The following is a 27,983-nucleotide window of genomic DNA, read 5'->3' on the forward strand; positions in this document are numbered from 1 at the left end:
AGATAAACTGATGAGAGAATGAGATAGGCTGAGTAAATTTGCAACTGCTGTTATGCTATGAGCCAATAGTGGAAGATAGACAACTTGCTCGAGCTTCCCAGTACTGCTTTGAGAAGAAACGTGGCCATCAGTGCAGCTCTGGTGCTGGCAAGGACCTGTGGGCAGTCTGGGAAGGTCTTTCCCTCCCCCTCTGCTTCCCCACCTGGATGGTGTGACCTTGCTGAAGGAAGTTACCTGGGTTCAGAGCAACCTCAGCAAGGTGGTCTCCCATGCAGGGGCACCAAGCCACAGCGAGTGATGCTGTGGATGCCACAAGTCCATGTGGGCTCAAAGGAAGGAGATAACTTATGGGACAGAAAGGCACCCAGGGACACCTAATACCTGGAACTCACCATGGCTTAGAAAGTCTCTAAACTGGAAATACTTTGGGTGTGGGAACACATGTGAGAGACCGTCACTGTTCTCTCCCCAGCACTGCCACAGACAGTCCCCATTACCTGACTCACACCCCTCCTCTCCACTCCCAGGTTGTGTTCACCTCTGCATTCCAAGAACCAGAGCATCTTGTAAACCACCAAATTAATGTTTGCTTGTCTGTTTTTTAGTTAAAACCACAGAAATGCTACATTTGACAAGTCACTCCTTTTGCTTCCAGACACTTTTCAGACCTGTTTCCCCTCTTCTCCCCCACATGCTTTGGCCAGTTGTAAGCACCAAGGAAGTTTTACCAAGGAGGTTTTCAACCCAAGTGTGATGTTAAATAAAGCTCAGATTCACAGGACACTCTACATAAACCCAGCAGAGCCATAACGTGGCATGAGGTATTTGCAGAATTCATTTTGGAATTCCACAGAGGTGCTTAAAAAGACATCTACCCTGATCAAAGTGATTTATATTTTTCCTGAGTGAGCAATTTGCTTACTAGGAAAAAGACAAATTTAATTTTTAATTTGATCCCCATCAAAACAATATTTTCTTGTTGCTATGACAGCTGAAAGGAAAACCTCTTCCCTTGGCAAGAGCCAGCTAACAGCACTGCCGCACATCCCCCAGCAGCAGCTCAGGGAGGGAACACAGCCATGTGCATCATTTTTGGCTCTTGGTGGCTTTGATTCGATGGGGTTTTCTAAAAGGACATTATGAAACCAGGAAGTAGAAAGTGTCTTTGAGAGACTGAGGGGAAACAGCTACATAACATGGGAGCCTTGTAACACCTGTGGGACCGTGGACTATCCAAAGCCCTGCAGATCATCCCAGGGACCCTCTGGGTTTCACACCAGGCTCCTCAGACCAGCTGCCCTGCACCATAACCCAAACTGCACCTCTAATCCAAGATGCACAATGCTGGGAGGGGAGAAAAAAGACATCTGCTGACCATCAGCAGATATGGCAAGAGGCCAACAACAATAACAGAAAGGGCTCAATACATAACCGTTCTTTTCCTTCCACTCCTCCTCCATGGCTACCATCCTTGCAGTACTGAAGAAGTGCCCTGATGAATAAATATCTTCTTTGCCTTAGCAACAGTTAGCAACAGAGTCATGGTTTTTTTGCCTTGCTCAAAAGAAACACATCTCAAACTAACATAGATGATTTAAACGGCAATAAATATAGGACGTGGGTGTAATCAAAAATCGCTGAAATGCAGATCACACTTTTTAGCCTGGGTTATTTTAAAGCACGAGCAGAACTGCCAATGATCTGTAGAAAGAGCAAGGAGAGGGCTAAAAGAGAAAGGAAAATCACAGCAAGATTTGAGGAGGACAGAGATACACTGTCCATTCCTCCTGAGCGAAGCCGAGGCCAGGAACAGCGATGAAACCTGAGGTTTGCCTTCAGCCTTGAAACAATTTGAGTTTCTGCAGCAGATTTCACTTTTTACAAACTGCAAAGGTCACATATAGTAAAAAATCTGTTAAATCCATAACCCCAGTGCACAGCAAACGTATTCTTTTCACGGCTCTATTCCTTTAACAGTTCATTTAAGATGTCTGCCTTGCATTTTTCCATTTGGTGTTGGGAAAATGTTTTCTTTCACCTGGCATAGAGCCCAATTCAACAGAAAAAGAAAGCCCTCCCCGTTTCCATGGGGCCCTGCAGTATAAGACATGGGACTGATTTTACCTTTAACCAGGCTACTTTCAGCTCTGCCACCAGTATTTTGGCCCCTTTCCCTTTAGCCCAGGCTCTTTTCCTGCCAGTCAGTTAGAGGATGAGTTAATCCTTTGCTGGTTCCTTGCTGCTACCTACCATCAAGGGTAATTGCCTACCACCACCTCTGCTCCTCTAAGGGCTGTCATCACCATCTCCACCACAATCCATGAGAGCCAACTCCCTGCAGCCCTTTCCATCCCACATCCTCAAGCCTCGGTCCCAAAGAATGCAAAGCTCTACTGCCACCAGCAAAGTGTCACGAGACATGGGTCGAGCTGGGGTTTTGGTGACACCCCCGTGCTCTTTCTCCACCAAGAGAAATATTCCTAATTTCCATACAGACCACAACAGGAATCACAGCTGGACCAAAGAACACAGCCTGGTTTCTACCCAAAACCGAACAATGCCAAATATCACTAACTGCAAACCAAAACCACAGCATGGTCCTGCTGATAGGTAACCGCTAAGGGGTAGCCTCAGGGTCCAGTGGTTCCATGGGAAAAAGCAGATCTTTGGGATGTCTGGCTCCCATCGATACAGGGGGAATGGCAATTGGAACCAGACAGTTCCAATGTGTCCTGATTTTATTTCTCTAGAGAGAAATAAAATATGTCACAGGTAAAAAAATATCTCAGAGAGATAACAGCCTTTGGTTCCTGCTGAGTTTTTCAGGACAAAAACTGGTCGAATTTTTTTTTTTTTAATTTTTTTTTTTCAGACTGAAGCTGGAGATGGCAGAAGGCATCTCTGCAGCCAAGGAAACCCAGCTCCCCAGCTGACATTGTGCAGTGCCACATCCCCTTCCTCATCCTGTTCTATTCCAACAAATGAAAACCTGTTAGGTGCTTTTATCTAATTACCTATTGACTTCAGAGAAGCAGCCCCCTGCTCAGTGATGAACTGAGGAACGATTCCCATGCCACACTCCGTCAGGACAGTGCGCTGTAATGCGCGTCACAGGGCTGTGCTGTATGGATTTGTAGCTGAAATGACTCAGTAGAATGATGCCAGCGGTGCTGACTGAGAACTGGGCTGCTACGTGGCTTTCTATTGTACGTAGATGGCTAAATCCCTAAGCCTGAAGTAAAATAATTTATAAGCTTCAGGTAAAAAAGATCTACTCCCAAATCCTCATCGCTTTTCAATCCTGGTCTCTAACATACTATACTATTTCTGCATTTAATGTGCCCTTAAGGTGGGGATTAGGCAGACATTTGATTACATCCTTTATGTTTATGGCAATTCACTTCCAAACCTTTACAAACTTTAATTAAATGCTACATTTTTACCGCCTCATCCTGAATTGAGAGAGAACAGCAGAAGAAAACCTGTCTTCGAACAGAATTTACATTTCTAAAGCACCTTTTTCTGTGCAAGCACCTTAGGGCTACTGCATAAAATCATCCTGAGCTGCCTTAAGATGTATCAGTGCAGACATCAAAGCAGCTCTAATACCCAGCCTCACGCAGACCTGCACACAGCTGAGATCACTGTGTTTCCAAGCACAAAATAAAACAGTTCCTGCCAAAACCAACCATCAATCCCCTCAAGAGGTGGCCGTGGGGAAAGTGAGAGCAGCAGCCAAGCTCCAGGAGTAGAACCCAACCTTTGCCTTTGAGAAGGCTCACAGGAGCCTGGTAGCCAAAAGGATGGCAACTTCATTCAGTCCCACATCCCCTTTTTTTGAGCATCTCTGTCCACAAGAGGAGACGCTGTTGCGTTCCCACGAAGCTGAAGGGAAGCTCAGCATTCCCAGTGAGGAGATCTTAGCAAAGCCAGCTCTCCAGAACTAGGAAAGACCAAATCATCTCCAAAGGTAATCCTCCCTTGACTGTAAAGACTTCCAGTGACTGGGAAATATAATGCCATTTCCTTAGAATCTGGACTCTTCTCTTTGGCTGCAGTTGGGGTCACCGCATCCCTGGCTCAGTGAAAGGCCATGCACCCGCATGCATTGCCTCCATGGTCATTTTGCAGAGGGACACAGCCCAAAATTTGTCTCTGCTCAGCATTTTGGATCAAAGACATTGATTTTGAAGCCAAATTTTAATTGCAGGTTGGAAATTGGGAATTTGTCCTATTTTAAAGTCTGGGTGCAGCAGAAACCATTCTCAGAAGCTGTCAGATCAATAAGACAGGGAATCTTGTACGATTGGCTGAGCTCTGAAGCTTTGCTCTTTGGGGCCAAGACAGAAGAAATGTTATCAAATTTTTATCAGTTAAGAAACTCAAGCCTGGCTTGAACACTACCACATCACTGCAGTCCATCGGAATAAATTCAAACTACATAAGGAGAATACAAAGAAAGGTTTAGTTGAAAATCTCACAGGTTGTCTAGCTTCAAGATCGAAGCTGCAGACACTCCTGTGCAGACACAGAAAACAATGAATCAATAGCAAGATTCTTGTTTTCTGCTTTCCTGCAGCTCTCTGCCCATCCTTTCAGTGTCACATCCAGTGATGCTGTGCCTCACTTGCTGCCTCCCCATCCTACAGCATTCAGGGTGGCATGGTCAGATGAGATCTCTGCAGCTACAGATGGTGCCACCTGAGGTGGCAGGGCACCCCAGTTCCCTGTGCCACAGCCAGCTTCAAACCCTTTAAACAGCTTGGGAGAGGTGGGATTTAAATCATTGATCACCCCTGTGCCCTCTGTGCTGGGCTGAAATTTCACCCCTTGGGTTACCATCATTGGAAGCACCGCGCGTACACGCAGCATCCCACTCTGCAAACTCATTCACTGCTCACATCCAACAGCTTCACTTTTCCTGGATCACACAAAGGCATTTCCCAGCAATAACCATGGTCAGGCCAAATGTTGGCTTCCAGCTGCTGCTGTTGCCATCAAAGAGCATTAAGAAGATGTAAAGCTGTGTTTCACATTGCCTAAAAAAATCCCACAAAGGCCAGACAGATTTTATTCAAAGACTGTTATCACAGGTCTCGCACTGACAATGACTTTCTTGGTCCCTGGGAAATTCATGACATGACTTCTCCGAGGTCAGGATTTCACTCCAAACTTGGAAGAGTTCAGGTCAAAAGGAAAGTTTCGGCAGTTGCTGCGTGCGCTCCAAGGGCGGCTGGAGCAGGAAGCCAGCGTTTAACAGCACTTGCAGCCCTGCAAAATTTTACAAGACACAACCCTCGCATTAGAGGATCCATTTCTTTCTTCATAAAATATATTGGGCCTTTCCACAAACTCCTTTTATTGGTCCATTTGGCTACTCACTCCGTTTATGAACTACTCAAGCTCCTGGATCATCTGGAAAAGCCGAGGGAGATGGTGGAGCTGAACCACAATGATGTGCTAGCCATGGCTAACAACCCTCTCTGCTACCAGGGCTCGGGCACTGTGTGCCAGCACAGAGGGCAGCTGGATTTCAACCCCTGAAAGGAAGAATGCAGCATCTTTTTAACCCATTTCTTCTCACTGCCTACAAGATTTTGGAGTCCCAAAGTGGAGATAAATCCCCCAAACCCAGGTGCCTTTATGCCTTTCACTTCAGACCAAAACCTACTTGGCAGCAAACAAGCAGCTAAGACTGGGATTTTTTTTTTAACCAGCCTCCTACATCTCTTCCATGGGGGTCCTTTAATTGATCTAGTTAGAGAGCAAGCTTGCATGGAGGTCCACATGCTAACATAACAACATATTTTAATTGTGCATTTAAATAGTTTCATTTCTATTGACACTGGCTAAGGTGAGTCATAAGGCTTGCTGGTCTCCAGCACAAGGCTGGACAATTCACCAGTGCAGCTTTTCAAGTTCTGCATTGCCACATCTCTGTTAACAACAACAAAACATTTCACAACCACTGTTTCCCAAGGAGACAAGTACCTGAGGCGCTCTGTGCGCTAAGTCCAGTGCTTTGTGGCATGGTCAGCACTGAAAAAAGATCAGCAAATTCTTACAAGAAAGGAAAAGCCAAGCAGCACGAGCAGATACATGCCTGGCTCTACACATGTGCTCCTGCCCAAAAACCTGTAGCCAGAAGGGCAGAACCAGGATCCTGTGCTCCAGGCTGTGGTATTACAACTTGCTTTTGGTCCCAATCCCAGAACTGCAACATTTCATTCCCAGCAGCGTTTTCCCAGTACTTCCCAGCCCACCAGCAGAGACAGGAGCATCTAACTGGTGGTGGCAGCACCATATTGTTCTCACAGCCCCAAAACCACCAGGAACCAATCCAGGAACCACAATAATGGGACAAAATGCTGCATCCCAGAGCTCAGCTCCAGTGACACCTCCAGAAAAGTAATTATCCAGAATAACAGCATCTTTATTCTACTGAGGAGGTGCTTTGCAGCACGTGGGCCAGCTTGTATCCTTGAAATTACTCACATATGTCACGTCTGAGCTGTACCAAGCCCTTGTGAAATAACCAGCCAAGGGCGAACGCTGCTTGCGACAATCCCGTGGAGAGGCTGTTTTAAGCCATGTAACAAGGAGCTCTGCTGCCCTCCCAAATAGCAGGAGCTACTTTAAAAAAACCCTTACTATTGTAATCTTGGATTAGTCCCTACCACCCAAATCCAGTTCATCATAATTAGCACCCATTATTATAAAGCCCTTCCAGCATATCCACATTTCTCTGATCATTATACTCCACAGATACTCTCTAGCAAAATCCACCCAGCTGTGTATTTTGCATAAACTGGTTATCTTGAACCACATGCACCCTCATTCTTGTTACCAGGCCCATATTTTATACAACAGCGTTGACACTTCCAGACTCTTGCAGGAGCCCTGCTTTGAGAGATTTAGATTAAGCCCAATGCAAGCAGCTCACTGGAGGAGACAGGAGGAAATCTGAATTCCTCTTGAATTAATTACTAAAATCTGAAAATTCAGCATGGCATCATATGGTTTTTACCATGAAACACGTCACCCAAAGCATAGCACAAAATCCAGCAGCACAGAATACTTTAACAGCACTAAAATGCCGCCAAAAGCTGATCAAGGACTTGGCTTTGGAGTTCTTAATTCCCTCTTAAAAGAAAAACACAAGGTGCACTAAGAGTTAAACTACAAACACACCTTGGCAGCACCTTGGCAGTGTCTCAGCAATTAGCTAAAGGGAACAAAATGAAAAAAGCCCATTTTTGTTGGAAAGAAACTTATTATAGAGATGAGATGGCACCAATCTCTGTGATCATCTCTGGAAGCACACACATCTGCACCTCCAGGATGGGGTCCCTCCCCTAGCAAGCAGGTGCTTCATCTTCCAACTAACAACACTCCAGCCAGCATCCAGCCCTTACACAGCATCCTTGGGGCTAGGGCTGCTTCTGCTCCAGGCACAAACCTCAATATTTTAAATATCCTTCCACGGATAACTTCTACACTAAAGATAAGAACAATCTCAGGGACTTTCACAAGAGCCTCGCAACCCCACACGCTTTGGTGCTGCTGGGAACGAGACCTCAGCACTGCAAACTCCAGCACAGAACCCCCAAGCTCCCAGATCTGCTGCTTTTATAGACAGAAGGACTCTTAATTCTGCACCCTCCAATATTATCCATCTTACAAGACCTTTCCTTTGCTTGTGTAGTTCCCAGCATCCTAGGCTATCACCAGACTGTGCCTTCAAGAAGATGAAGATTGCAACCCTTCATTAGCCAGGGCCTCTTCATTTTCTCCTCTCAGCACACTTCAGTCCCCTCTGAAGCTCAGCATAACAGCAGGCAGAGCATTAATCAACACAACATGTGCTTCACCTAACTTCAGCAACCACTATGAATATTTAAGTTTTACATTATGTGCTGGGATTATTTTTATATATACGCCACCCTGTGTCTTTTTATATACACACTCACACCCCTCTATAAGCAAACACACACAGAGTATTTCATTTCTGCAAACTATAATTTAAGCACAGGGATTTTTTTCCCCTTTGGGCAGCTGGAGCAGCAGCCAAGTACTACAGCAGCGATGCCGAGTGCCCTCTGCTGTACATGAGACAAATGCTTCTTTGTTTAAAAACATTCTTTAAATACTTATAACTTTTCTTAGGAAGATATTTATTAACATTACATTTGATCATTTCAAGCATAACATGCAACGATGCCACCTGATTTCTCCTGTCAGACTAAAAGATTCACGTCTCTTCCAAGTTACATCAGCAGAAAGTAAATAAGTCTGGGCTGGAACTGCACGGGATCCAACGTGAAAATGTTTTATTTATACACTTGAAAATGACAAAGGGAGATCAGAACAAACAATATAGGTTTATTATTCAGGCATTTATCAGATAGCCTTCACACTTCAGCAAATCACACATCTATTAGAGGTACAAGCCGAAACTGTCACGTGGCAATATGAAATCATTTTTCTATTGTAAAGCAGCATTGCTCCTGCTACTGAAAGGAAAGATAATATTAAAATATATTTAAATATATGTATTTCGAACTGCTACACCTTGTAATAAATTATGCACTTGATATTAAAAATCCAAGCTATGCTGCACAAACCTGACTTTAGAATATTAACTTTCATTGTCTTCTCACGTCCCAGTTCTTCTCACATCTGACATTTAAGGTGGCTGCACTTTAGACACGTGGCCTTTATGGCATCAAATGCAGGTAATAGGGCCCAGCCACAGCAATGTGATGAGTGCTCCCACTGTTTGACAGGTGAGAGGAGAAAGGGAATCAGCCTTGTTCCCATCCTGCTTCCACTTCTTCAAATGTGTAATTTAGAGCAAAGCTCTGACTTTGATAGAGTTGGGAGTTTTGCAGAAACAGGTAATAAATCATCTGCTAAGAGTCAGGGCAAGACAGGGGACAGCAGCATCCCTGCAGAGGGCTCCACCTCCACCCAAGGCAGATGGGTCAAAGAGCAGCCAGGTCTTTCTCCACAGAGCAAACGCTGCCACGACCAGCACCCAGCAGCCTGGAGAGGTCAGAGCAGCACTGTCTGCAACACAAGCATCAAAATCCCAGTTACTGGCACCACGATGTATTTTCTCCCTCTCTGTGTCACGCTCCCACAGAAGGAGACATCTTTTTTTAACCTGTCTCTGTGCAATACCTTGGCACTGCAAGCAGGGCCCATCTGCTCTGCAGAGCTCCGTGAGGACACCTCCACACTGCCCTTGGAGGGTGGGAGGGAGACAGGGGGATCCAAGCACCCTTGGGTGCTGGCTTGAGATGCCCAAGCCCTCAGGTGCTTCCACACAGTCACCCTGTCTCCGGCAGGTCAAAGAGCTTGTTGTCATCAGCACAGTCACACCAGAACAACTGGTTCCTCATCCCTTGCAGTGACTCACTGCAAAACCTCTCAATTTCCAGCATTTGTATTCACTTCACAGCTTGGATTTCCTAGAGGAGGCACTACCCAGGAAAACAAGCCTCCTCTTACACCCTCCTGGAAATGTGTCCACATGAAGCTGATCAAAAATATTCCAGATTAGTTTTTTTAAACAAAATCTTTTACCAGCATTTTTTTTCCGCCAACAAAATGCTGTGGTTTTTTATAACTTCTCATCTTGCTCTTCTCAGAGCATTCAGGGATTCTTGTCCTAGATTCCCTGTCTTGGTTGAAGGCCAAGCATCACTAGCTGAGCCAGAGGAAATATAAAAGTATCTTTCTAAGGCGCTATAGAAAAGAAGAAGAATTGGACCCTGGGAGACAATTTGCTTTTATGCCTTGGGTATTTAAGGATCAAATGCACATTTGTGAGCTGACACCAGGTAAAGAGGTGGCTTTGAGACTTTATGGCATCTAAAGAAGCCTCTCAAAGCATCTTTTTACCAATTAGAGCAAAAGAGAAATCAAGGAGCAGTGACACAACCCCTAGTGTGGCTGCCAAGCCCCTGGGGACAGCAGGGCTCATGGGCCACTCCTGGTGACACCAGGGGCACTTGCAACCACTGCTCTGCTTGCAAAGCAAACAGATGACGGCAGGGAGACAGGAACCACCCAAGACATGCTGAGGGAGGTTTCCTATGGTTACTGCTGCCATGGAAATTTTTTTTTTTTTTTGTTGGCTTGATCTAAATAATCTCTGGCTCCTTGGCTGCAGTATGCTTCCTGCAAGGTTGGGTTGGATCCTTAGACCTTCACCTTGCCTCTGGAAGGTGAACACACTGAGCAGTGGCCACCTTCAAGCTAGTCCAGGAGCATCTCAAACCTGAACTCCTTGAGCTCTCCTCTGGACTCCCTGGAGCCTGTGACTTGGTTTCAGAGAGAAGAGGAGGAAAGAAAGTGGAAGGAGGGGGAAAGACATCCTTTACTAATTGCTCACAGCTGTGTCCAAGCAGCTCCCACTTCAGCTGCCAGGAGCTGCAGGCTCATGCTCTCCCCAACAGGCTCCAAAGCAACAGAAACCCCTCACAGGGAGAGGGACTCTCCATCCATCCATCCATCCATCCACAGAGCTCTGCATAGGGATTTCAATAATTATACTTACACACTCCCCTTATCAGCAAAAGCAGCCATTATGTTTTTTATCACCGCAGAGACAGCATCCACACAAGGGCAATGGATAGGGGATGAAATACTTGCTGCAATGGCTGAGTACAAAGTGTCTCGCTCCGCAGTGAGAATAATTGTCACACTGAGCTCTCCAAGTGATAAGCTCTGGTATCAGGGTCCTGTGAAGAGCAGAGCCGCATGTGGGAAGCAACAGCCTCTCCAGCAGCAGGGAGGAGCACCCTGAGTTTTCTGTACACCTCTTGACCCAAGCACTGGGGAACTGAGAAAGGCTCTGGCCATTGGGACTGCACTGAAGCATGTCTGGGGTCTGCAAGCATGAGAAAAATGTTCTTTACAGCCATGCTCATGAGGTTTACCCTGAAATTAGTTTTCCTCACATCAGACAATTCTGCTAATGTTACAAATTCCTTCAACATTAGATAGTGACCGCAGAGATGCTACAAGCACAGGAAGGGTCCGGCTTTTCCACCACCAGGGCTGGGAGATTATTCATTGGAGAAAAAAGCAAATAGCCAAATGAGCACCACAAACTGCAAAGCCAGCTGCCAAAGGTCTCAGCTGATACTATCAGCCATCCTAAAACTCGGTGATAGACTTACGAGCCAGACAATGAAAATGCAATTCATTTATTTGAAGAGTGACTCACTGGTGTAATAAGGATGGATTACTGGGCGGGGGGGGGGGGGGGGGGATGAGTGGGGGTGAATGTCTTTGAACAAGTCTAAAAGACTGCAGATTGACTTCTTAAAGGCAAACAGAAAAAGAACAAAACCAAAGAAAAACTCTTGAAAACACGGAACAGACTCTCTGCAGCCGAGATCAACAAAGAGCAGGGCAGCGCTCAGTGGGCGTCAGCCAAATAGCTGCGCCCAGCCCCTCCAGCGGGGACGCCGGGCTCCAGCCTTTATCCCACCAAAGCCGTGGCTGCCAGCTTTTTCTTTCACGCCACACCACGCCGGTGGACAAACCCTCTAATAAAGCAGTAGGAGTTTTCCTGCCTGCCCGACCCGGGCCACACGCAGCACGGCATCCCCGGGGGAGCGCGGATCTGCGCGGCCGGCCAGGAGCACCGGCAGGACAGCTCGGGAAGGGGATGAGGATGGCAGCTCAGCTTTGCATGTCACAGGACCAGTGCAACTCTGCATCTCCCACCTCCTCCCTCTCATCGGCTCAGCACAGGCTTCAACAAGCGATTTAACCCATTTCCCTGGGCTTGGGTGGGTGCACAGGGAGCTCAGGACCTTACACATCCTGCAGCACTGCGCTGTGAAATCATTCACCACGTCCCACTACATCACAGCCTACACAGCTCCCAAATCCACGACTGCAGCCTCCAGCACCAACAGCTGTCTGCTTCTAGGAGATCACAGTGCAAGCCAATCCATCTTGCTTCCAAGTTTTGTGGGTCTCTCCTGGGCAAATCCATCTCAAAAGGCTCCACGAGGGAACTGTGCTTTGCCAGTGTCCGGCAGCACAGCCCCGTGGCCCAGGCACCAGCAAAGTTCTCACCAGCCAAATTCTGCCTTCGAGATGGCAAACCCCACTGCGTCGTGCCAGGCAGGTAAACTTCTACTCTTTGCATACCAAGAAGCAGTTTAGTCACTTTCCAAAAAAGATCAGTGAAAAAAAACCCCAAAAAACAAAACAAACAAACAAACAAACAAAAAACAAACCCAAACCGACCAAATTTTAAAATTATTTGTTTAGAAGCAAAATATCACACAAACTCAGAAAACTCAGAATTCAGTGTGTCTGCTCTGCAGACAGCTATCCATCATCAGTGTAATTCACAATCACACCAGATACAGAATAAACCCCACAAAATCAGCTCAAATCTTGCAACAGCTTATACGTGTTTTTTTCACACCATTCATAAAAATAGAATTGCACAAGGCCACTTCAAAACAGGCAGAAAATCTACCCACACTGCCTGTTCCCTAGGAGAAATTCTGCTTTTCTGGCTTTTGCCAGCAGCTCAGCAGCAATGGAGCTAGGCAGAGCAGCTCCAGTTAGAGCAGCTGCAGAACAGGGCTCTGTGCTCAGCTGAAATTCAATCAACAAGTGTCCAAACTTCTTTTGAGTTCTTGCAATACAATCCTGAGTGGATTGTAAAGGACTTCTAACAGGCTCCCTGGGCTTGCCCGGAAACAAATACATACCTCACCTGCTCTTTTGTACATCGCATACAAAAAATTAAAGAATTTATTTTAGGCTTTTTGCCAGGGACAATACTGCCTCTGACACTGTAATGCTCTGGTAATGTGGATACTGTGTCTCCCAGCCAACACAAACAGGATACCTTATCAGTCTTGGCTGTCTTAAGTGCTGTTTCAAGTGCTGTTTCAGCAGCAGGGCACAAAGAAATGGAACCCACAAGTCAGAAAAAATGGTTGGGAGTTCCTTAAATGTAAGTGTGCACTCAACATTCAGGAAAAGAATTGTTCCAGGGCAGGGCAAAGCTGATAACTACGCCACAAACCACCCAAACCCCCATCCCAGTGGCCCAGCTGCCCCCCGTAAAGCTGCTCTTGGAACAGTGGGAGCAGCACGAGCCATCATTCATTACCCCTACTATTCATTACCCCTGCTCTCCCTACTACCATGGGGGCGAAAAGCCCCCCCCCCAAAAAAGTAGACCTGATTTTCCAAACACTTACAGAAGTGTTTAATCTTGCAGGTGTACGAAAATAGGACAGCTGAAGTCACTGATGCCAAGCCAAGTGCACAGTGCAGCATCCCCCTGAGCTGAGCTCCAGTGCACACAGCCACCCACACCAAACCACCCTGGGCACAGGGGCTGAAGGGCACTGACTGTCACTGAAGAACCTGGCAGGGAGTGGCTTCTCCTTTCTGAACCTGTGACCAGATAAGCACACAAGAAATAAATTAAAAACAAGCTAATGATACCAACTGCTTTGTGAAAGGCTTTAAAATAGCAAACAAAACCAGCCTTTGATTTTTTTTTTTTTTGCATCCCCTCTGCCAGGGTGACGGTATCTACAGGAAGCAGGTGACTCCTGCCCAGCCCTAGGAACAGGAACAGGTCCCCTAGGGACAGCAGCCCTTAGGGACTCACCTCAGGAATGCTGTGATGGATCTGCACTGGGTTAGACCTGCACTGGCTGAATTCTGCCCATTTCAGCAGGTTCCCATCTGCAAAATGATGAAATTTCTACAACCTTCCAGGCCAGCACAATTCACCATGGCGGTGATAGGAACATCAGACTATTCAAGATAAGGTATTGCTATTCTCACATCTCCAAATCCTTTCAAATAAACATGCAAGGAAGTGTGGAATATCTGAATCCTAAAGAAGAGAGGCACAAAGCCTGTTATTCATACCAGGGAAAAGCTGGGAGTGTGTGTGTGCAAGAGACATAACCTATGAGAAATGCTGAAAACATATGGAAGCAATAATCTGTACTTTTTTTTTTTTTTTTTTTTTGGAAGTAGAAACAAATGCTTCAGAATTCGGTGTTATTCGTTCATGTGCTGCGTTACAAATATTATTGTTTCTGCTCTCTGGATGAGGAACTAGGCAGCAAACTGGAGAGCCAAAGGCACCCAGGGATGTATACAGGAGCCTGCTGGGGTGTACCTCCCATGGGCAGGATCAGAGCCCTAGGAATGCAGACAAAGGCTGCAGACACACAGAAATTCTCACTGCTTGTGCACAGCAATCTCCAGAGCACTGAACAAACTCAAAAACAAAACAAATATCCACTGCCACGAGCAACTCCCTGCCTACAGTCAACAAGACAGAGAAGGGAGTTGCAAAACGACTTGTGCACCATCACCCAACAACATGAAACATCACAGGGCTTCTGGTCCACCACCTCATTTTGGGTCACTGTCTCATGAGACACGTCTCTTTTCCTTGTCCATAGGTTTCTGTGATCCAGTGGTCAATCACAACAGTTTGGGCTGATCAACTGGGATCTCCAGGCAGCTCTCTCCTGAGAAGATGAGAAGTTTGTCTTTTGCAGTCACTCCCTGATCCAACAAGGCCAGATGAGATCAGACTTCAGCAGGACTGACTGCAGTAGATTATAGCAAGATGCTGAGTTATGGAAAGAAATAAATAAATGCTTGAAACAACTGTGGGCAGCAAAATTTGTTAATATGGAATATCACTGAATACTACATCAGGTCACTTAAATTTGCCCTGAAAGGCAAGGGCCAGGCACTGTGTGCTGTACAAACACACACCACTGATATTTAGAGCACAACCTGTGACAGCAACGTATGAAGAGAAGCAGATCTCTTCCCTGGCAAAATGTGATTCCAAGGGACAACGATTGTGTGACGTATGCAAGGAAAAAGATGCTCCAAGAAAGGATGTAAGACATAATCTCACATTGAAACTAAAACCCTGGCAAACCAGTCTTTGTCTTCATGTCATGTTTATTACTGCTTTTCAAATGCTTCTGCAAACCAGAAGAATAACTATGGCAACAAAGACTTCTCCAAAGGGTTTCAGACTCTATTTTTAAAATTGTCTTCTCTGTCACAGTATCCAAATTCCTTCCCTCAGAAACCAGCCCATGCCACTGCCTCTGCAGGCTTTGCAAACCAGGTGGCACATCCCCCCTTCCTCACACCAAGCTCAAACACCATCCTGAGACCTGGGTGTCCTGCATCTATCTTTTTAGTTGGTGGGTTTGGAGAAGGCAGGGAGCAGGGAACAGCAAGTTCTGCTGAACTGCAAGAGTATTTTGGCTTTCTCCAGGTGCAACCAAACATGGTTCCGTGTGCTAAACACATGCCAATCTCCCAAAACGAAGGATCCACTATTTTAACTGAGGCACTAAGGCTGTAATTTTACTTCACCCAGAGTAAATCTGAAATTAGTTCTTCACAGTGAGCTGTAACAGCAGCAAAAGTGAACCATTTGTCACCTTTAAGGTTTGCATATTCACACTAATTGCACCGGGACTAGGTTATAAATTCCCTTCCCTGCTCCTGGACCACCTCCCTCGAAGGCTTTTCTCTGCAAGACATTATGCAAAAGACACTGCTAATGGCTATTCATTCACCAAACTCCAGTGACAGCTTTATTTAATGCCAAAGCTTGTTAACAAGCTGAATGGCACACAGTTTAATGTAATGCAGATCTGATTAGAAAACAGCAACGGGGCTCCTAAGGAGTTCAATTTTTACTGAATTTGATTTCCCTTTTTCCACACAAAGCCACCTTTATTAATGAGGATTTGGTTACGTACACGCCATTTCCATTTTCTAGACTGGAGCCCACACAGATGAACTCAGTCCTTTGGCACTTTGCTGACAACCCACCACAGCAGAAAGTGATGAGACGAGAGGAAGGAGTCATTTTTCTGCTCAGCCCATGAGAAATTCAGGGTTTTACTGGTTATAGTTTGATAGCTGTGTCTTCATGGACTTCGCCCCCAAACTTTCTCAGAAAAACCAGTTACTTTTTCCTCTTTGGGACTAAATGATTTAAAACTAAAAACTGAATTTCTGCCTCACAACAAGAGGCAGAGATCTGTGGCATGCAGAAGAGAGCTCTTTGAGGGAGTAAGATGTAGTGCTGTAGGTGGGCTCCAGTTTAACTGAGGTGTTTTCAATTCCTTGCTTCCACCACATTAGCATTAAATATACTGACACTGCTACAGGATCATTCACCCACTACCTTGAATGTGGGATTATAATTTCAGAATAAAATTACAAAGATTCCACAAACTTCATAAACCAGGGATGTTATTTAATTATTTAACAATCCCCTGTCTTCTTCTTTTTGCACATCACCTACAGTACAGAGACCAGGCTTATTCTGAAAAGAGTCCTGCAGAATATAATTTATTTTCAAGAGGTTTCCCTGTCTCAGGAAGCATGCCTGTGCTTCCAGGAATGATAAATTCAACGAATGCTCAGAGCCATCTCTGAGAAAAGTGGCTATTAAGGAAACACAGGAACACAGGAATCTTCATCATCTAACAAAGCAATCTGCTTGCTTGAGGGAGTGCCTGCACAGATCACACCTAAAATCACAGGTAAGTAGAAAATACACAGTCCAGCATAATTAGGTATAGACCATGCCTGTCTCAGCAATGGCTTCAGTGTCTGCAAGTTTATAAATTCCCTACAGCATTATCACCACTCTGCATCTTTGAAGCAAAAAACGCCCCATTTACGTTTATCAGCAAAACTCTGCTGTCAATGGATTATAAAAAGCCTTACAAATCTCTACTGGTCAACTGAACTGGATTTGTACCCCTAATCTGAGGATCACCTTGCAAATCTTGTTTTCTTTCAGTCTCATTCAGGTGAGCAGCCCCACCAGTCAGTGACTGCAACACCTCCTGCACAGAGGGCACAGGCTCCTCAGCATGTATTCAACCTACAAACTACTGGGAATAATTTGTCTGCTTACCTATTCCTGGCATTAATAGACCACTGGCTAGTAAAAAATGAACACATTTCCTCTCTATTGTGTTCTGGCAAATAGACTGCCTTTATTTGGTTTAATTGCGTAATTACTCTTACATCAAGGCAATTAAATGGGAATGTCTGCAGGAGGGCTTTCAGTTAATCGAGTCCTGGTGTAAGGAAACTTGGTGTAAGGTCTAACCGGCTCAGTGGGATGCAAAGCTGGAGCACAAAGGCTGCAGTGCCTCTGGGGGCTGACCCCACCCATACCCAAAGGGAACCCATCCTTCGCCTGCTCCAGGGGACATAACCACTTCTTTCCTGAGAGAAAGCTGCTGGAAAAATCCACACTGTTATAGCAAAAATCCTCTCCCATGTCTGGGAATCCTCAGCAAAGGAGATGGTTATGAGTAGTCCTGGCAGGCTGGAGGCTCCTGCACATGGGGTTTGGCTGGACCTGGCCTAGAGGCACAGTGTGCCAATGCAGAGGGCACAATCTGAAAAGAGCTGCAACATCCCTCTCATCTGACACTCCCTAGGCAGTGGTGTGCCCCTCCTGCTGGGCCATTTGGCCTCTGGTGGGATCCTATCAAAATTCACTTAATTCTTCAAAAGCTGCTGTACAGTTGTACTCTCTGACATAAGGAAACATGAAGCACAGCACATCACAAGTCCTTGGAGCAGGGGAGAAATACTGTTGGTGACCACGGCTTTTTATCCTGCATTTCAAAGTTCTCCTTGGCACTTTTAAGGATTACAAAGTGGCTCTGCAGGGACACAAGGAAATCCGGGACAGCCAGAGGACCACGGCGAGTCCCACCTGCTGCTGTGCATCCCTCAGGGCAGACCTCAGCCTATGGAACCCGTCCCACCACACCCTGGGGCAAATGCCCAAGGGAACAATGATTTGCAAGGCTAAACACTAAGATACAACTCAACAGGAATATATCAATCCCCATCCGCGCTCTGAATCCAAGCTCTAATCTGGTGAGACACAGCTCTGAGAAGTAGGGCAGAGGCTGGGAGGAACGCCAAGCACAGCAGATGCTGGAGAAAAGGGTATACCCTGAAAAATAAGGTTAAAAGGTCACCAAGGGCTCCCTGGCCTACTAAGGCTGTGTAGAGCTCCCAGGGCACACAGCCCAGGTTTAATATCACCAAGTCCCAGATCGCACATCAGCAGGAACTCATTTCGAGGCAGCAGAACGTGGGGAGGGGAGAAAGGGCTGACCCAGGAGAAGGCCAGGGCTCGCTGTGCTTAGCAGGCACCGGCACTGTCAGGTTGGTAAAGAGACACAACAGAAATAACCAAAAATACTATTTTTGCCGGAGTTTCACGCAGCGGTTTGGTGCAGACCGCAAGAACCCCTTCAGCCCCATTTTTCCCACCCCACCCAGGTTGTCCCTGACAGGTGAGGGCGGCTTCAGCCCCCGGCATGACCCGGAGCAGCAGGACGAGCTCCTGACCGCGCTGGAGAAGCTGCGAGTTGGTAATTGCCAAACCAGTTACCCCAGTCCCGCATCTGGGTCCTGCTGCGCCCCGCACCGGCGGCGGCCACGGGCATACCTGTGTGGGGATAGCCCACCCGTGTCCCCAGAACCCCCACCGTGCGTGGGCAACGCGCTTCGGACTAACACAAGCCCTCCCAAAACAGCCACACCTGCACGCCGGCCGCGCACGGAACTGGGAGGGCGCCGCAAAGCCCCGGGAAGGGAGAGCCGCGATGGGACCCAGCGTGGGGGACGGGGGCGATGGGCCGGGGAAGGGCGGGGGTCTCGCCGGGGCTTACCTCCACTTGTGCAGGGCGAAGCCCGGGCACTGGTCCCCGCAGGTGTTGCAGGGCTGGCCCCGCTCCGGCTCCCCCGACGCCGTCAGCTGCAAGGAACAGCAGAGTCAGCGCCGGCTGCGGGACGAGGGCGACGGGAACAGGCACCCGGGGGACAGGAAAGGGGCACGCCCGGGGGAAAGGCGCCCGCACGGCTGGGAGAGGGCAGGGGAAGGGCTGGAGCGGGGACGCGCCCCAAGCAAGCGGCACATGGGGGCGGCGGGGAGCCGCCGGAGCGGGCGGCGGGACAGAGCCACAGGTTGGAGCGGGGCGGGACGGGGGGCGAAGGGCGAGGGACCCCCCGGCACTCACCGAGCGGCTGGAGAGCCGCTTGCGGGAGCCGCGGCCGAACATGGCAGCGCTCCCGGCGCGGAGCCCGGCGCAGCCCAGCCCGAGTGCGCGGCAGCAGCGGCCGCCCCGTCCGGGCCCGTCCCGCCCCTCACCCGCCCCTCGGCCCGGCAGGCGCCGCCCCGGCAGCGCCCGGCTGCCCCCGCCCGCTGCCCGCGCTCCCGTCAGGGCCAGCCGCGCTCCCCGAGCCCTTCCCGGCGCTGGCCGCGCTCGGCCGGGTCTGCAGTGGGCAGCGCGATGCCCTCGTTAGGCTCCAGAGCTGCGTGGCGATAAGGAAACTGAGCTCCCCAAGGGCAGAGGTGGCGCTCGGCAGGGCGCACGCCGAGGTTACCTGCGCTGGGCACGGGGGTTTTACCGGCCCAGGCAGGGAGCGATCGTCCCGGGTTCCTGCCGGGCGTCTGATCCCCTCCTCAAGGAGAACAGATTTAGCCCACAAACACGAGCAGGGTGCAGGAAGAGCACTGTCACAGGAAATGTATTTGCGGCCTGAGATGCTGGAGCGGGACACAAAGCACCTGTTACAGCCCCGGAGCTCACGGTGATCCCGGAGCTGCTTGTGGGCCAGCAGGGCTGGGAGCTGTGAACCTGGGATCCATGGGCTGGGAGCTGTGATCCCGGGATCCATGGGGCTGGGAGCTGTGATCCTGGGATCCGTGGGACTGGGAGCAGTGATCCCGGGATCCACGGGGCTGGGAGCTGTGATCCTGGGATCCATGGGGCTGGGAGCTGTGATCCTGGGATCCGTGGGACTGGGAGCTGTGATCCCGGGATCCATGGGGCTGGGAGCTGTGAACCTGGGATCCGTGGGACTGGGAGCTGTGATCCCGGGATCCATGGGCTGAGCTGTGATCCCGGGATCCATGGGCTGAGCTGTGATCCTGGGATCCATGGGCTGAGCTGTGATCCTGGGATCCATGGGGCTGGGAGCTGTGATCCTGGGATCCATGGGCTGGGAGCTGTGATCCTGGGATCCATGAGCTGAGCTGTGATCCTGGGATCTGTGGGGCTGGGAGCTGTGATCCCAGGATCCATGGGCTGAGAGCTGGGATCCATGGGCTGAGAGCTGTGATCCTGGGATCCATGGGCTGAGAGCTGTGATCCCAGGATCCATGGGGCCGGGAGCTGTGATCGTGGGATCCATGGGGCTGGGAGCTGTGATCGTGGGATCCATGGGGCTGGGAGCTGTGATCCTGGGATCCATGGGCTGAGAGCTGTGATCCCGGGATCCATGGGGCTGGGAGCTGTGATCCCGGGATCCATGGGGGAGGGAGCTGTGATCCCGGGATCCATGGGCTGAGAGCTGTGGTCCCGGGATCCACGGGGCTGGGAGCCGTGGGGTTGCCCTTGCATCAGCCCACTCTGGTCACACATGCAGTGCACTAAAAGCAGTGCCCACCCCACGCCGCTGGGGTTTGCAATCAAATCAAACAGCACATCTGGCGCAAGGCAGAGCAAAATGAACCGTGGGGAGAGGAGGAGCAGCAACCGCTTCACAGAGCACAGGGCTCCTCCGAAACTTCCCCAGTGGGGCTGGAGCGGCTTCGCCATTAGCATTTCACAGCTTCACCCAGGGTAGTGGTTGTTTGCAGATCCTGTCAGCTCCTTCCCCTCCTTCCCTGCCTCTTTGTTCCCTTGCCGTGCTGCCTCACAGCTGGTTAAAATGGTAACCCTTTGATAATTTCTTTTTTTCATTTAATCAGTTCTCATTTTTGTTAATTCTTCTCTTGTATCTTCTTCCCTGGGAGGCTGAAATGAGGCTGGGAGCTGTGTAGCTGAGGTGGCCTTTTGAAGAGTCTCAGACAAAAAGTTTCAGGGAGATTTTCACTCTTTCCTGCCATAAATACTGTGCTTCTTTAAAAAACCAAACCAAAACAAAACAAATCCTCCAACAAACCAAAAACAAACAAAAAAAATTAAAACAAAGAAACACAACCTAAGGAAAAAAATCCTCCACACAGAGAATTTTATCATGGAGAAAATTTCCTTCTTCATGGGCTTTCTTCATGGCACTGAGAAAATATTGAATGCTCCCTGCTCTGTTTTTCTGTGGTTGCTATTTTTACCTTTCCAAAACCCTCCAAGCTTCCCTCTATTGCTCCCTTCTGCTAAAGTTCCTCATCATTTTCCTTCTTGGTTTCTCTCCCAGTTTCCAACTCATACAGTGGTGCATGAATATATTATAAACTCTCAAGGGAAGAGGCAATTTCTCCAAGTATACATTTCATCACCCAGTGGGCAACTGGCTTCAGACTGGGGTTTGACCTCATATTGAAACATCTCAAGCCTGTATCCAGTGTCTAATACATTATCAGGGTGCTGAGTTACTGTTAACTCTACAGAAGGACAATGGGATTTCAAGGAGCGGTTGTCATGCAAGAGAGGGCCTGGAAATCTCCAGCACTTTGGGTGTCTTGCATAAGATTCAGAATATTTAAAACTCCAATTAAAACTGCTGAAATAAAAGCAGTAATGGATTCAGGACTTATAACAAGATTCAACGTGCTGTGGGAAATGCTTTAAAGGTGACCTGCAAATCCTCTTTAATTGCTCTGCTGTTGCATGAGATGCTGTGTGCGCCCTCAATAACAGGGCTGGTGAGGACATCTGCTATGAGTTTAAAACAGCAAATGTAAGTCAAAGTTGGAGGATAAATTCCTTGGAGGTGTGGCTGTACTGAATCACAGCTCCAGTCTTCTGATGAAGATGCAAGTCCTAAATTGCTACCTAAAACAAGGCTGGCTGGTCCCCTCCCAAGCTGTCCATGAAGCTACCAAACTTCCCTGTCACCCTGCATGCTTGTGTCCTCCAGGCTCATGCCAGCAGATACTGCAGGCACAGGGGGTGACACAAGCAAAAGGCAGGGGAGGCTCTGAGCATCAAGGCTTGCATCAGCGTGTTCAGGAGAGGGAAAATGAGGGCTCAGCCTGGGAGTGCAGAAGATGCAGATAAGAGGGGTGCTCACTGCTTCTGCTCTGCGGTGCCTGCAGAGGGCTCTGGGGAAATCAGGTCCATGCAGAGCCATAAAAATGTTCAGGTAGCACAGACCCCAGTGAAGTCAGCTCCTTAGGGACTCCTGGTCACCTAAGTATCTCATGCGAACAACAGTTTCTCTCTGGCCTGAGACATCCAGGGTAAATGAAGGGCTGTTCGGGAGGACCCCATCCACTTTAGGGATGCTCAGATGCTCCATCTCCGTAAGGAAACAGCCAGGCCAGAACATCATCTCTGGGATGCATTTGGGAAAGGGAGGGGATACATTATCTCATTGGCCTGAATGCTCCTCTTCTCTTTCCTCCCCCAGAAAAGCTGCCAAGAGTAAAGATCTCTCAGGAAATAAACTCCCACTCCCTTGTTCTCACCATGTGCAAAGGGGATGATGCACCATCCTGGCATGGCTGGGTAGGCAGGGGACAGCAACACAGCTCCAACCCTACCTGTGCTACCATGAGAGCTACTTTCAAAAGGGGATTTTGCATTATTATTTTTATAGACATGGAGATCTTCATCTTGAGTGGAGGCAGACTCAGCTTGGAGGTGGGGGGTGTCAGATACTGCTGTCAAATAGGCTCAGAAACAGACACACATGTATAATACATGCTAGACAGTTTGGCTGACAAATTATTGTTTCTGCTGTCACTTAAATTGTTCCATGCGTGATCTTCCACTCCCATTTCTCTTTCAATCAAACCTGCCTAGGGATGACTCTCCTTCCAGCCCTTCTCATGACTAAACCAGTTTAAAACCCAGTTTGCTCCATTCGTGCGCTGTGAGTTGGACCCATTTCCCTTTTGAAGTTGTGGATGGCCAAGAGGAGGGAAATGACAGGGATGCTCTTTGCTTCCTGTTGTACCTGATACTACAGAAATAATTATTATGAAAATCAAAGAGCTCAGGGAAAGGTAAAATACAGCTCCTGCTTTAGCTTTTGGTCACAAGGTAGGTGGAACAGGGACTGGCATGGGATAGATCTGTGCAGAAGAGCAGCCTGGGATGCAGGGCAGAGCTGTCATTAGGGCTCTGTTCTCCTGGTGGCCTCCATCCCTTGTGGGACACCAGCATGTGCAATAGCAGCAGTGATTGTGTCCAAGCCCAGTGGGCAGTCCTTACCACCTGGGAAGGGGAGCTGCAGGTCCACAGCAGTAGCTGCAACCAGGGGATGGGAAATATGGGGACAACTTGTGCCACCAAAGACCATGGAAAGTATGCCTCCAGCTCTGGTCCAGCAATTCTGGATGGGAGTTAGCTGGCAGACAAAACAGTTTTGTATGTGAAGCCAGGAAAATTTGCTAGTCTTTCCAGGAAAGTGCCCCTGACTTTTCTATCCTGCAAACCATGCCTCATGTCAGGAAATCACCTCCAAAATACTCCCATGCAGGAAGCTCTCAGCATCCCTCCATCAGCTGTGACACCCCTGTGCCTCTTACAGTCCAGCCCTGACCATCAGCACCAAGGCAGGGGTGGGACCAACAGAAAGCAGTGGGGTAAGGCAGAAAGCAGCTCTCATTTTTATCCTGGACCCATCCATTTCTCCCTTCTGTGATGTCAAGGTGAATTTGGCTGTTACATACCGAGTCAGTCCCCTCGTGGTTCCTCCTGCCAGCAGCCTGTGCAGGTGAATTACAGCTCAACATGAATCCTGTCTCCATCTAGCACCCTGAAGGTAATAAATGTCTGACTGTTATTAGGAAGTTATTGTCTGAAGCCTTTCAAACAGCAAAAGGAGGGCTTAAAAATACCTCTAAGTGCCACAGCTGCTGAAGGAGTGTGATGGGGACTACACATCTGATTTGCTGCATCGTTCCTCCACCAAACCTCCTTCTTCCTGGGTAAATGTGCCCCCATGAGGGTCCTTTAGGAGTTCTCAGTGTTTCCACTCATTCCAGCTCCAAGATTTGCGATTACTGCAGGCAGAAAAGGCTGTGCATAAACCCAAGTTTGAGGTGGGGATATGGAATTTCAATCTGTGCTGTGCATAACAGGAACCCAGGCCGGGATGAATCATGCTATGTTACTTTGGTTTTAAATTTTTTTTGTACTGCGTAGGATTTTCTGGGGCATATTCCATCAGGCACGTAATGGTCAGATTCACTAGGAACGTTTATTACATGGATACTTTTCAGTACACACACTTCAAATGTCACAAATGGCAACAAAGTGGGCTTAGCAACTTAACAAACCTTTCTACAAGTTCTGTAAATCACCATACATTTTCTCAGTGCTCTTTATCACAGCTATTTGACTATTACTTTTTTTGTTAGATTTCTCTGTTCTGAGGTATTTTGATTAAAACGGTACTGAGTAATTGCACCTTTTTTCTTTCATCATTACACTCATTTGTAAATATCCCAGGAATTTTTTTGTGTCCTCCCACCCAGGAATGCAAATGGCCATTATGTGCTCCCCAAGGTATCTCCAAATAACCCTTCTCCTTTTAACCTTAGGATTTTATTGTGTTAGTTGCTAAGTAACTGAGTAAGATTTATAGCCATCTATTGTTAATTTTGAAGGCGGTCTTCAATTTCCCTGTAAATAGCATTTGGGAGTTGGAGTCCACACCAATAAAAACTTGGAGCCCAGTCCCACTCTGTGGAGAGGAGCACCTGCTATGAAATGCAGAGCCAAGGGGACACATTAAACTTACCCTCTCAAAAAGGGACCTGCCCCTCTCAGACTGGGCAGGCTGGGCATTGCTGGAGGGACCCTGGCCTCTGATGCCAGCGTGGCAGAGTGTCACAGGCCCCCTTGCCTCCCTCCTGCTCCTTTCCAACCCCTCTCTTCATCCTTCAGGCTGTTGATCTCCAGAATGAAATGCCAGTGCTTCAGCTTTCCCCAGATCTGTGTTTCTCTGCTGTCAAGCTCAGGAACCCCTCAGCGCAGCTCCCCCAGCCTCTCTGACAAAGGGGGTGGGAGATGGCCCCTGTTCACGAGGTTGCTTAATGCCTTTCAGTTTGAGGCTAAACAAAGCAATCAGGTGGGACTCTGCCAATTTGCACACAACATCCTAGTGCTATAGCAACAAGGAACTTTCTACTATCCCCGCTCACTCCCTGGGGCTCTCTTTGGTGCAGCAGAATTATTTGCTTTATGCTGTAAATTCACACTTCTGCCATGCTACTTTGACTTTTCAGGAACATTTATGAAGACAAGGAAAAACAAACCAATTAAGGGTAACTGGCAGAGAGGCAGGTGTCAGCAGGAGGTGAGCTGGCAGGAGTGAAGCCATCCTGCCCTTCCCTTGCCACAGCACTGGAAGTGTCACAGATGTCCTGCAATCCCTCACATTAATCATTAATTTGCCACCCTGCAGGTGGAAAGGTCCTTTTACTCATGTTTTTAAAGCTGTTTTATTGTCTCTTTTAATTGAGAGAAAAAGAAAAGAGTATTTTACTTGCCATTTTACAGGGTTGAAACCTGCTTATAAATAGGGGAGAGAAATGCCTAGCAAAACCAGGCTGCTGGTGGTAGCTCAGATCATGAGAAATTAGGTAGCTGGCCAAAGGGAAAAATCAGAAAACTGTCTGTGGCCCTGAGATGCCAGAGATTATTTCTTTTCTAGACATTAATGTTATCAGGTTTTATATTGGTGCTATTTTTGCCTGCTGGAGGCACCAGTTCTTTAGCCAAAGCAAACAGCCCAGGACACACCTGCTGTCAAAAGCTTCTGGTTCTCCCAAGTTAAATGCTGCCATACATTTGAGTTCTTGAAAGCCCCAAGCCATTGGGAATGATGAGATGGGAAAATGCCATTAGTGAAATCTGAATGCCAGTCGTACCTGGAAAGCTTCACATACCACTTGCACAATGTGGAGGAAAGCTGAAGAGGAGGATACACTCAGGTTATCTTGGGCAACAGCCTCTCTGGGGCAGGCAGGCAGCTCTCAGGGGTTATTCCAGGTGAGCTCTGCTCCAGCACAAGGCACACCCACTGCATTTTTCCACACAGAGCAGGATGAAGCTGTCGGTGTTGACAAGAGCTGTTGAAATGTCTTGAGGACACCCCACTTCATGCAATTCAGTCAGCAGAATTTAGAAGTATCTCTAAAAAGTGGATCTGAAGGGTATCACCTCTCCATTTGCCCTACCTGAATGGAGCAGCAGCTCAAGTGAGAGTCAGCAGAGTGATCTGCTGGGGTTTCCTTAGCTCACCTGTACCACTGACCTGGGTGGACTGTTCCCCTGAGACATGTGGATTTGAGGTGACATGGCATGCTCAGGGACACCCTGGGAGGAGAACAGTGAAGGAGAGACAGACAGCAAAGTGTTGCAGCAGCTGAACCCCAGCACAGGTAAGAAGAAAGGCCATTGCCTCCTACTCCTACAGACAAGGCTCAGACTCACTGTGCTGCTCCTGTGCTGCCAGGGAACAGACCTCCATGGCCACTGCTGCCCTACATCTCCTTTCAGCAGCTGGTGGTTTGAAATTCTAGGTGTCAGTTGTTTGCCAGTTCAGCTATGCCGTGTTTTCTGAAGCAGGGAAAGGTTGCCACCAGTGTGTACTTGCTTGTTCTAAGCTCTGGCAAGGCGTCAGCCTCAGTGGGAAGTGCAGAGCTGCATGCTCCCACCAATACACACGTGCATCCTGCTCCAAAGGGCTACTCCAACCTGGGACCAAGCTGAGAAACTTCATCTGGGAAGCCCAAGCCATGCATGAGGCCACAGCTCCAGCCTCTGGCAGCATCTGGTACCTGCTTGCATCCTCTGCTGCAGGCGGCCTCGCTCCCACCCGCCGGGGGATGCTTGGAGGCACCACCTGTATTCGCTGCTGCTTTATTTGTACCAGCTGCTAACCTGGGCATGTCTGTTCTTGCCAGTGAGTTTGCAGGGAGCCATTCCCACTTCCCTGCTCCGGCAGCAGGAGCAATGAGAGCGTTTCACACTCAATGCTCCTTTCTGTGTGGGGCTGAGAAAGGCAGGCAGCGAGCCGTGAATAGCTTCAAAGAGGAAGGTCAGCAAGCCAGCGAGGATGGATTAGAAAAGGACAATGCAGAAAAGACTGGATTAATTTAATTGCTCATCTGAAATGTTGGCGCACACTAAAGAAGGATGAAGAAATTATAAGCATATGAATGGAGCCAAGTAATGATTTTAAGAGAGAATATCAGAGCCCTGCCTCCCCCTGCACCCTTTGCCCAACATACAAAGGGTTTTGTATTCAGAGATTACTCCAGACTTCTGGCTCTTCTCCTCATACTGTCTCTTTGGAAATGGAGACACTGACTACCAACACATGTTTAATTAGCTGCAGCTTGATCTTGTTGCTGGCGGCTCAGACTGATCATTAGAGCCAGGCATGTGCCAAAACCTGTGAGGAGATGTAATGTGGAAACCATTCTGCTCCCAGCAGAACTGAGGTTTTCCTGGTGGAAATGGATTGATGGGCATGGCCTCAGCCCTCAGCCGCTGCATTTTATATCCTGCCTGGAAGGACCTGGATCAGTGTCACAAAGGAGAAATGCATTTCTGCCTCCCTTGCTTAAAATGGTACCTTACATCAGATCTTGTTGTACTTACAGTCAACAGCAGATCACATCTCCAAACACTTCAGAACCAATATTTATAAGTAGAGAGAGGCAGAAGTAATTTTGATAGTTTTTTTTGGTGTTTTTTTTTTTTTTTTTTTTTTTTTTTTTTTAATTGGAACAAACAAACAAAAGAAACCTTCTCAGGAAATACAGTAGAAAAGGCATTTGGGTTAGGTCAAAATACTATGGTTTTTTTTTTTTTTTTTTTTTTTTTCCCTGAAATCTTTGCCTTATATTTGCTAATATTAAATAGCTGGAAAATTAAGCCAACTTTGAAGTGGAAACTCAGACTCTTCTGTGAAGGCTG

General features: G+C 48.0%; 1 protein-coding gene and 1 long non-coding RNA gene across 2 annotated transcripts in view; both read right to left on the reverse strand.

Annotated features, from left to right (window-relative positions):
• The window catches only part of PRICKLE2 (prickle planar cell polarity protein 2), a 103,060-nt gene extending 83,791 nt beyond the window's left edge, over positions 1-19,269 (reverse strand). Inside the window, exons 1-2 of the mRNA XM_068202156.1 lie at positions 19,119-19,269; positions 18,771-18,856 (exon numbers count right to left, since the gene is read on the reverse strand). Of these exons, the coding sequence (XP_068058257.1) occupies positions 18,771-18,856; positions 19,119-19,160 (128 nt within the window). The 5' untranslated portion in view covers positions 19,161-19,269. The remainder of the gene's footprint in view (positions 1-18,770; positions 18,857-19,118) is intronic.
• A 4,004-nt stretch (positions 19,270-23,273) lies between these two features.
• On the reverse strand, positions 23,274-27,737 carry LOC137480816 (uncharacterized). The gene is made up of 5 exons (XR_011003101.1): positions 26,943-27,737; positions 25,928-26,375; positions 23,891-24,055; positions 23,509-23,808; positions 23,274-23,382 (listed from the first exon to the last, which is right to left on the reverse strand). It is a non-coding gene; the product is annotated as an uncharacterized lncRNA (long non-coding RNA).
• Positions 27,738-27,983: the final 246 nt, after the last annotated feature.

This window comes from Anomalospiza imberbis, chromosome 11 (assembly GCF_031753505.1).
Source record: "Anomalospiza imberbis isolate Cuckoo-Finch-1a 21T00152 chromosome 11, ASM3175350v1, whole genome shotgun sequence".
Lineage (NCBI taxonomy): Eukaryota > Metazoa > Chordata > Aves > Passeriformes > Viduidae > Anomalospiza > Anomalospiza imberbis.